This window comes from Buceros rhinoceros, unplaced genomic scaffold (genome assembly GCF_000710305.1).
Source record: "Buceros rhinoceros silvestris isolate BGI_N320 unplaced genomic scaffold, ASM71030v1 scaffold29229, whole genome shotgun sequence".
Lineage (NCBI taxonomy): Eukaryota > Metazoa > Chordata > Aves > Bucerotiformes > Bucerotidae > Buceros > Buceros rhinoceros.
The window spans coordinates 19,098-29,608 of NW_010431445.1; the positions used below are offsets into that span (position 1 = coordinate 19,098).

General features: G+C 44.2%; 1 protein-coding gene across 1 annotated transcript in view; it reads right to left on the reverse strand.

Moving 5' to 3' along the window:
- Nucleotides 1-10,511, reverse strand: part of MAP2K5 (mitogen-activated protein kinase kinase 5) — a gene marked incomplete at its 5' end in the record, with an annotated part of 65,742 nt that overhangs the window by 12,940 nt on the left and 42,291 nt on the right. The window contains 2 exons of the mRNA XM_010143437.1: nucleotides 7,771-7,816; nucleotides 10,088-10,149. Of these exons, the coding sequence (XP_010141739.1) occupies nucleotides 7,771-7,816; nucleotides 10,088-10,149 (108 nt within the window). The remainder of the gene's footprint in view (nucleotides 1-7,770; nucleotides 7,817-10,087; nucleotides 10,150-10,511) is intronic.

Consider the following 10,511-nt stretch of genomic DNA (forward strand, 5'->3'; position numbering starts at 1 on the left):
TCCCGTGCTGCGGCAGCTGCCTTGGGTGGGAGCGCGAGCAGCCGGCTCCGGAGCTTCAAAAGAAAGGAAGAACAAAAAAATCATGTTTAATTTAAAAATTAGAAACTGGAGCAGGCTGTGAGCACAGAGGTTGATTGAAACAAAATTTAAATTCCTGTCAAGCCCATTTAAACACAGGGGCCCTTCATAGACAATTAGCTGCTCCCTGTGACTGCCTGGTCACTGTTAGAAGAGAGCAGACCTACTGTGAGGAGCTGGAAAAAAATTAACTAAAATCAGGCTGTATGAAATATTTAGCCTCCCAGTTTATCACAGGGGTTTGGAAGTGTAAACAAGACAAAAATCGATTCCTCGGTGCCCTCCAATCAATCCCCCAAAATGGTTAGGGCATCTGTTTCTGCTAAATTTTGTTTACTCTGGCAGATTTGCCTTAATTGCAGTTGTTTATCTCCCATTGTCCCCGGGGCCCTAATCTCCCGATTACTAATACTTAACACTCATTTCACATCTAAAGCTACTTCTAATCCTCAACAGGTTTCTGGGGCTCTTAAAATTATTGAAACGAGGGAGAGGGGAGATGCAACCTCTTTGTGAAAGGCACATTTTCTGATCTCCTACCAGCTGGGTCCAGCCATCACCAGGGATGGCTGCAACAAAGGTGCTAAAAGGCTCTTTCACAGGCCCTGCTGCTCCGCCGGGGATTCAGCGGATAAAAAAGAGCTTTGATGGAATCAAAAAAAAAAAAAAAAAAAAACAAAGTTTTTGCATCATCAATGTGAATCATAGAAAACTGTGATCTGAGCTTTTATGGAAACAAAAAAAAAAAAAAAAAAAGCCCTGAACAAGAGGACTATAACAGTCCAGCCAAATAAAGTTACTGTCATAATCAAACGCTGTCAATCACAATGAAAATCCAATTAAAAATCTTGCAGTGCGGCCCTCTTAAGTAGAAAAATGTCCCCTATTTATATGCGTTTTTGTCGGCCGCACAAATTAGAAAGTAGTATTAATTGATTTTTTACGACTTTAGGCCCTGCTCCTCCAGCTGAATTTCTGCGGACGCAAGAATCAACCGGCACAAATCTGATTAAGGGATTGGAGGCACAATGCACACAGGTCACTAAGAAGCCCTATCCGTATCTCCTGCTTTATACTCCGCTTATTCATAGGCAATTATTCCTCTTATTTAATACTGCAGGAGCGTCTTGAGGTGCTAATTGGCGAACGGACCCACAAGTAGCTGGTGTGACACCAACGGCAGCGATCTTCTCTCTGCAGAACGCATTTAAAACTCCATTTACACCAATAAATACTGTACACAGATTTCAACAGCTGCCTGTTAGAGCAAATTCCTTGATGAATTTGGAGTGAACGGGAAGGACAGTGTTAAAGGAATTAAAGATACGGCTCTATTTTGGAGCCTTTAACAGACTGTTTTGTTGTTGGTTTAAAAATAAATATGTGGGGAAGACAGCTGACACACAAACACCAAGCAGGCGAATGCAGCACCTCTCAGCGAACCCTAACTGAAAGATTTGCAATTCTGCGACCAAAATGAGCGAGATGTAAATATTTGTCTCTGTGCCTGGAGAACTACAGAACAACCAGAAGTGCCAAATGAAACATTTGCTCAAATTAAACTGCAAAGCCCAGGAGACTCAAGTAACCAAAAATATTAACTGTATCACTCTGAGCTGTTGCCAATTTGTTGTTGTCCAATTTCCTTAGATTTTCAACACTTCTTCGAGCCAACTCAAGTTATTTCTTTTCACATTTCACTGGGAAGTGCTAGTATATTGCGCAGCTTTAGGGCACGATGGAAAGAGAAAGTCAGATGTTCACATTTTCTGTAAAAAGCCAGTGGTCGCACGAGCAACGGGACCAGAAAGCCAGCAAATGCAACACCTCCAAACTCCAGCGCTCGCGAGTTAACCTTGTCACCACCTCAGTCCGCTGGAATTGCGGGATTTAGTGACACCGACAGAATGTTATTTCTCCATTTCGTTAGCTGATTTCTCAAGTGACAAAGCAGAGCAAATCATACCCCTACAGACGGAGATATTTCTTTTTCTGGAAGAGAGAGGGGAAGAGAGAGGGGGCAGATGCAGAACCCACTGCTCCCCATTCCAGCTGAGCGGGGAATAGGTTGAGCAACGCTGCCACCTGAAAGAACAGGTATTTTTTTCTCCAGCTCTTGAGCTACCCTGTGCAAGGAAGATAATGAACACACAGGAACATGAGCATCCTGAGCCCGAGTGTGAAATCCTACCATTGGCAAGTCAATATAAATTCTGACGTCGCCCCCAGCGTACTCAGGATTTGATCCTGGATGTCTGAATTGATGCAATGAAGATAGAGTTTAATATTTATCATGTATATTTAACAATTGGACTCGAGGATCCTAAGCGATTCTCTGATTCTGTATTTCAACAGCTGAAATACCTGGCTTTGTTCTTTTTTCCCCAGGAAATCAGGAGAGAGCCCTTTCCTTCACAGCTGGCATGTGTTCTGGTGCCTGTCAGACACCATGTCATGGGGTGAATAACCGGGATCGTTGTGACAGAGGAGAGCGTAAATGTTTGCAAACAAAGCTATCCATCACCGGGCCGAGCACGGACAGGTCTGTGCTGGACAGATCATCGCGGGGAGCAGATCCTGCACTGGCTCTGGAAAAAACCCAAACCTAATGCTCAAAAATAGCCAGAGAGGGAAAATATTTGGCTCGCTGTGATCCAGCAATGATGCACCAACATCTAGATAGGTGCAGACAGAAAACGTTTCTCTGTAGAGCTCTCTCCAGGCAGTTTACAGGATGTGTTTGGGAAAAGCTGAGTGCAGACAGCCCTCTGGCCTTTCCCCAAAGCCACCAAACCCCCAGCCTGCAGAGCCACCTCAGCAGTCAGCAATGCCTCTGCTGGATGCAAAAGCTGGATTAGCTGCTAGGGAAAATCCCTTTTATTGACAAAGCTAAGTGGCAGTATTTTATTGGCTTTATTCTGCAGGTTTATATGAAAATCCAGGTAGGATTATGCTGATCCTCCATTTGTTTGTTTAAAACATAAAAGTAAATCCTTGGAGCTACGAGCAATGGTTTAACACAACGAGCTGCAAACAAGTTTCGCTCTACCTGAGGGTAAGAGGTGCTTCTGTCCAGACCCTCTAGACTACAGCTACTGAAAACAGAGCTCCTCAAAAGCTTTGCACTTTTAATTTCCTAGACTTGTTGGAGATGGGGGGACACCCAGCCAGGATCCATTTTGGGGAGTCTGTAACACCTTGACGCGTACCTTAACACATTTAAACATACCAACAACTGATCTATCTGGAAAAATGCCTGTTGTAGCTCATGAGGTCAGGGTGCCTGGTCTGAACGCCGTTCCTAAAGTGGAGGGAGGGATCGTTGAATGCATAGGAATGGGAAATCCCCAAATTGCACCAGGCATTAGAATAAAAACCCCAACAAACAGGAACATGTTTTCCAGCAGGTCAGTGCTTCTGACACAGACAACGGACAATTTATCACACACAACCTTCTAAATTAATAAAACACTGACATAAAGAGCACTAGTAATTTAAAATTAAAAAAGGAGAAAAGCTACTAGTTGGGTTTAAGCTTTGGAGACTTGAACAAAAATAAGTAGGTGTGTGCAAGAGCGGTGGAGCGCAGAAGGTGGCAGTACCCCCGGCCAAAAGCATTGCCTCTCCCTGCCCACGCCTTTCCAGGAGAAATCCACGCAGCACCTCTAAGACTGTACATTCTGCCTCCGTGGAAAAGCATAAAGGAGTAACTGCTACATGCTTGACTTCTGGTATTTCAAATACCATTTCTTTAAGGAAATCGCTTTCGTTTAAAGAGCCACAGTAGCGTAGTAGAGTTCAATGCTGCACCAACAAAAAACTCCACGAGAGACCTGAACGATTCCGCTGGTTTTCTGAAAAGCACACACAAGCTGCAAAATAAAAGGCCAAGCTTCCAGCTAAAGAAGAGATTTTAAACAATTACCAAAGCAGGAGAGTGATATCATAAAGGCAATTTCTGCGCTAGCTTGTTTTCTGCAACTCTCTTTGCCTCTGAACAGCTAGAACAGATAATAACTATTAGTAAATCAAACTCCTGCAATATCCAGCTGTGTCTCACACATTTACATACAGATAGAATGGGTATATGTTTTTAATATGTATGCGATACGTACTTTTACCACAGCTGAAGTGCATGCTACAAAGGAGGAGGAGAATGGGAATGGAATCAGCATGAGATAATAAAGTGGCCTAGATAAAGTATTAGCCAGCGATTGATCTCAAACAGGGGATGTTGCTTCTCTCTGACCTGATTACTTACTATGCATAGATTCCATTAAATAGAGCTTAGAATGGAAAGCTGCTGGAAAATACCGTAAATACAGTAAGATCTGCAGCTTCCCGAGCCAAACCAGCCCGCGGATCCTAGCCATGCACTCGACACGAGCCGGAGTTGAGACCTTACCCATACCACCACATCACGCTCGTTAAATATACGTCTGCACTTCCCTGGGAGCCAGGCTCGTGATGCCAGAGAATTCCATGTTTTAAATGAAAACAGGAAGTTTTCATAAAAAAAAAAAAAATCTTTATGCAGAAGAATTGTCAAGATTTTCCTTTTCTAGTTGAAAGAGGAGAAGAGACAGAAGAATACAAAAATGTTGTGTCGACTTCCCTGGTGCTGAAACAAGTATGTTCAATTTAACTGGCTTTCTCAAGAGGGAACAAACTGGAGACAGAGGAGCGGACACTGTAAGCACAAGATTCAGAACAAGCACCGGTAAATACTGAAGAACGTTCCTCTCCCCGGATGGACACTTTGCCCATTGCTTGGTGTAAGGACTTTTCTTTGCTCCTGTGGAACAAGCCTGTTCATTTGAAATACCCCGAAACAATCACACTGTTGGTTATGTACGTGCAGAGGAACCGGTGGTACTCTTATTTTGCAGACAGGTTACAGATGACCGAGCATCAGAACAGGAACCTGATCTGAGGCGTTACGGAAATTTGGTGTTCGCTTGAACAAGAATATTTACGGTAGTAGAAAGCCTGACTTTATCCAGGAATTTCACACAGCCTTGGCTTTGCCTCTATCTTCTGAAAAAATGTGCATAGTGACTTTTATAAAAAAGGGCTTCCTACGATGATAGACAGGGTAGATCCATCCCCGATGTAACCCCGCGACTTCCCTGGAGTTGCCAATCTGGCACTCCAGGTATTGTTAGTCGGCTCTTAAAGTGCATTTAACAATTCCCCGATTATCAGGAGAGTGGAAAAAGATTGATGTTCTGCTCCTTTCATTTTGCTTTCAGTCTTTAATTATACTAAATTGGTTACAAAACAGTGACTTCCAGTGCGGTTAACGTCCATAGGGGAGAAAGGCTGCACGCCACTGTTTTGTGTGAAGCAAACAATGATCAGGTGTCACACCTTCTGTCCTTGCTAGCGCATCTCTTCTAAATACATAAACCCCCAACAAACCCCAAGGAACGAGGTGAAATCCTGCTCTCCTTTAAACCGAGCTGACCTTGACAAGGTCACGATTTCACTGGCGGTACCTGCATCGCCTGAGAGATATCCATCAGAGCGACAACGGAGGCCACAGAACCGGCTGAGAGGGAGTTAGGGGGATAGCGTGGCCAGTTCCAGAATTCCGAGGGTGTTTGGCAGCTCCCCGTTTCCCAGCACGGTGATTTCCCCACACGTACGGACACGTCTGGACGGACTTGCTGCGTGTACACAGACGTGCTATGCTGACGTACATATGCATATGAGCTTCGTAAATAAAGGGCTCCTTGTCAAGACTGGGAAGCACAGGAACGTAACGGGCTTGACCGGCAGCAACTCCTGAGCCTGTTGCTGAACAGCCCAGGCTGCTGGGAGCTTGTCAGCCCAGAGGAGGGAATTTAGGGCAGCGCAAGAGGGTCAGCCACGTTGCAGGCAAGGACTGGGGCACTTTAATTCAGCAACAGCCCTGCCTCATGCTTTAGTACTTGGTGCTGCAAGTTCATTTATAATTGAATAGAAAGTAGCATGGGGGGAAAAAGGCATTAAAGATTTTGTTCAAAAAGGAGGATGGCTCTTTTTTTCTTTTTTTTTTTTCCTTTCCTGAGCTGTTATAATTTAAAAATTCTTTTACAAAATGCCTTTTTAAAAGGGGACTAGCACACTCCAGGGCATGTAGTTGTAAAGATAAATCTGTGCACTTCCCTGGTACTGCAGGCACTCACCCTTTGGCCTCATTTTTATGACTCTACACCCTGGAGTGGTGTTATTGCTTACAAACATACATATATACTTATGGGGGTATGCGCGATCTGCAGATGTTTTATTTATAAGTGGCAGGCCTATTGCATCACTGAAACACGCATTTACAAACAGATACAGGTTTTATGAAACCCTATTCCCTTGTTTTAATAGCTAAGCTATCCAGCCATGGCGTAATAGTGCACAAGGTAAATGTGTCTACATCTCTAGAACCCGTTCCAAGTTTTCTCAGATGTGACTAACTGCAAGAATTTCCCAACCATCAAAAGTTAATAAAAAAGACAAAATAAGGCAGCGTAAGCCTTTCGCATGAGACAGACAACACCACAAAGTGCGGGGGCTCTGATAAACTTTAAGGCCTTGTTTTACCCAGGTATTTGAGCAGGCACCCAACTTCATATGTTGCTCTATTGGAGTTAATATCCTTAAAATTAGATTCACAGTTAAATACTTTACTAAGCAGGACCTAAACTGAGACTAGTCTGGATTGGGAGGTACCTTCCCCAGGGCATCTGCAGAGATTAGCCTTTAACTAGAGAATAGCTGCAACAGAAACACTTGTTTATTCTGCCTGCAGTTCGCAGCAAGAAAGGAGACGTGCCCTTGTCTTGTTAAAATCTGTTAAAATTATTCCTATATATTTAATGCACATAAAATACGATGATTTTACATAAGCCTCCAAGTTACAGGAAACAACATATAAAGAAAAACAATGAAACAAAGATATTTGATGCGAGTCAGAGGGGACTACAATTTCTATCGACAGTACCAGTTACTGTAAATCTCTGTATTAAGAGTTTGATGCAGTATTCTTCTGGCTGCTTAAACCCAGCACTAAATGCAGAGCCACAAGGGACCAGCTCGAGAGCAGGCGCCCTACTACTGCCTTACTGAAATCACGACAACTGCGAGCAGAGGAAGTGGAGTCTGGGCTCAGATTCCAACACTGGGAGCCCTTCGACGGACAGACCAAAGCTAGGTGTTAACTTAATCTCCTGTAGCCAATCTAATTTCATTTTATGTGAATATAAGTGAAAACAGCGGCTCCTGCATTTCGTTCAAAATAAACTATTTTGACCATATCCTCTGTTTTCAATCATCAGATTTTGAAAGGTTAAGACTGGAAAATGATGACAAAGAGTGACCTACATTAAGCTGTAATCCCTGGACATACAAACTGAAAAAAAACGTGTATTAGGTCATCAAAACGGTTTTGATTGAAACTTGACAGTGGCTGTGCAAGTCCTGCATTAACTCCCCAAATCACAAGTGAGGCTTTGGCCACGACGAAGGTACCGGGAAAACACCCACCGGCTTTGGTGGAACCAGAACTCCACCTCAGTTTGTGTGCGCTCTGTAAATTTGTGACTGCTGCACAAGCCAGGAAGAGTTTAGATTTAAATTGGTACATACTGAAAAACGCAGAAAAAAAAAGGCTACACGTGAATAAAAAGTATTCATAGACAACGTGAACGTTCCACTTACCATCAGATCTTCAGGTGCTGGCCTTTCCTTCGGCTGCTTTTTCATGCTATGTGTCACAAAACAAAACATTCACATGTAAACAATGGCTCATTTATTCTCCTCGCTTAAATACTGAAGATCTTTCAACACAGAGCGAAGGATCTCAGTGTATTTCTACGCTTTATCAGGTGCCGGTGGAATACAGGGCTCCTGACAGCGGCCGAATGGTTTACGGGTTTCTTCCCTCCCTCCCACCCCGATGTAGAGGTCTGCATGGTTTGTAACTGCCAAAGTGTGTAAACACAGACATCACCCCAACCCAGGCAGCGGATTCTCAGTTTGCCAGGGACTATGGCAGAGCTCGACACAAAGCAGAGCACAGTCAGGCGGGGAATTTCACCCTGACGCTGAACAGCTTCAGCGGAACATGCAGTACCCTGGGGTTTCTACCTTAATTTTTTCCACATTTATTTCCATTATGCCGCAGGGTGATGGTTCATTGCGCAGTGTTAACCTGTTTATCAGATGACGTTTCTCATCCAAACAGCCCCAGTTTTGGGTGCAACAGGTGCCATGAGCTGTTGAAGGCTGCGCTGAGCTGTGTGGAGGAGCACAGTAACGTGGCGCAGAGGTGACCCTCAGGAGCCGCAAACTGACTAACTGGATTCATCCAAACCGCCAGGGTTTACGGCGTAATTGGCATGAAGTCATAAAGTCCGATACGCCGTTTGCTCGACGTCTCTGACACTTAGTACGTTTTGATAGCATCGAGTTTCTGATTTCTTTTTTTAGTGCCTCCCACTAAAAGGTACGGCCAGTATGACACTCCATCCACACCATGGGCTATCTGTGCTCTGAGTCGAAGCTACTAATGCTACAGTCCACCCTCCCTACCAGTAACTCCCAGCACCTCCAGTCGTGCGGCATTAGCAAGGCACGCGAGCTGTCTGACGAGCAGGTCAGGAGCACTTCTAATCTGACAGTCCATAGTAGCTGCGTCCCCGGGGAAAACAAGGCTATTAGGCACCATCAGTTATGCTTCGCTTTGACATCTGCGGAAATTTTAACACGGGTTATCCCTCCCTCTGCCTCCACCAGGGTTTGTTTTTTTTTTTTTTTTCAAACAGTCTGTCATCAATTTTTTTGGCAGGGATGAAAAGCGCAGACCCCCCGCGCAGCGGCAAGTTGCGCTGCGGAGTCCTCCAAACGCGCTGCTCTGCGTAAACTGAGACCAGTGAAAACGGAGGCCTCTGTTACACGAACTTTAATTATTTAGTTACTTTAATTAACCGATAATCAGACTGCTTTTTGTGCCCATGTCATTCGTTATGCACTTTGTCAGGCCTCAGAGGTACTTTCTCCTCTGTTACCTGTTCAAAATCTGATTTTGAAGGTGACTTTTGCCGCAGAGGCCCCTGGAAGTGTGGCAAAGCCTGACCTATAGCTGTGTGTGAGGCTGAGGGCTTCGAGGAGGACGCGTCCCTGGAGCAGGATTCCCTCCAGCCACACTCTGCAGCTCGTGGTGGCACACGCTGGGATGGCTCTATCTGATTTAGCTCAGCTCAGCATCCAGCCCTGGACGCGCACGTGATGCTCCTCTGTCAAACCCGTTATGTTTTGACAGGATTCAAGCTTGTTTCTTCTGCCATATATAAACAATTGCCCTTTAATCTTTTTTGGGGGGTGGGGGGATGTGACAGTTAAAAAAAAAAAAGAGGTTTTCCTCTTCACTTTGTTCCTTCAGGATAGCTCACCCTCAAGACTGGGATTCTCCAGTCGCTCCGGAACTGTATTCTGTACTCCAGAAATTCCTCCTCTCCCCAGGTCTCCTTTAATTTAAGGGGTTTTCAATGAACTATTCAGTTTTAAGGAAAGGAAATATACCCAGTGGTGTCTTTTAAAATACAACTCTCGGTAAAAATTACTTACTGAAAAGCCAATAAATTAATCACGGCCACCGGCCTTTCTAAATATTGACGCAATTTTATAAGTAATATTGTAAAAAGCCCTGAATAATGATATCACGGAACGAGACTTTGTGGCCTCTTTACCCCCCAGATGAATCCTTCGGAGTCTCAGCCTCACCCACGTTCAGAGCAGGTTTATTAAAACAGGAAAAAAAGCCCCCCTTGTAAGTACTTTTACGACCCTTTGTGTAAATAACGTTTACATAATTTAAACAGTTTGCTTAGCTTTGCTGCCCCATCTGCCCAAGGCCCCCAAGTCCCTCTTCTCTCAGAAAGGATGCAAGGAAAGCCATAAGGTCTCGCCGAGCTGCCGAGTTAATGGCATGTATCATTTACATCGGGGGCATGGCATGTTTGCAAACCGAGCTTACCATTGAGTGATGAAGTGTACAAATGGCTCAGAGAACTCCCCGGCTGGAAGGACCGGCGATTCCTGCCAGTGGATTGAAACAAGAAGCAGAGTCAGAAGGAGAGAAGATCATTTTCTTGTTGGTGGGGTTTTTTTGTTTTGTTGGGTTTTTTTTTTGTTTGTTTGTTTTTTTAGGAGAAACTGCGACAGCAAAACAAAACAAAAAAAAGGAAAAAAACCCCAAACCAAACAAGCCAGGAAGTGTCAAAGCTCCCTTTTCACACAGTGGATTTGAGGGAGAAAGGTACAAATTCTTCGGAGAATGTGTTATAAAACACTGAATTTCAACTAATGAGTATTACACAATGGGTAAAAACATGTGGAAAGACACAGAGGGGAGGTGAAAAAAGGACAATGATAGCCACAGGGTAAAAAGGAAGGTAGGG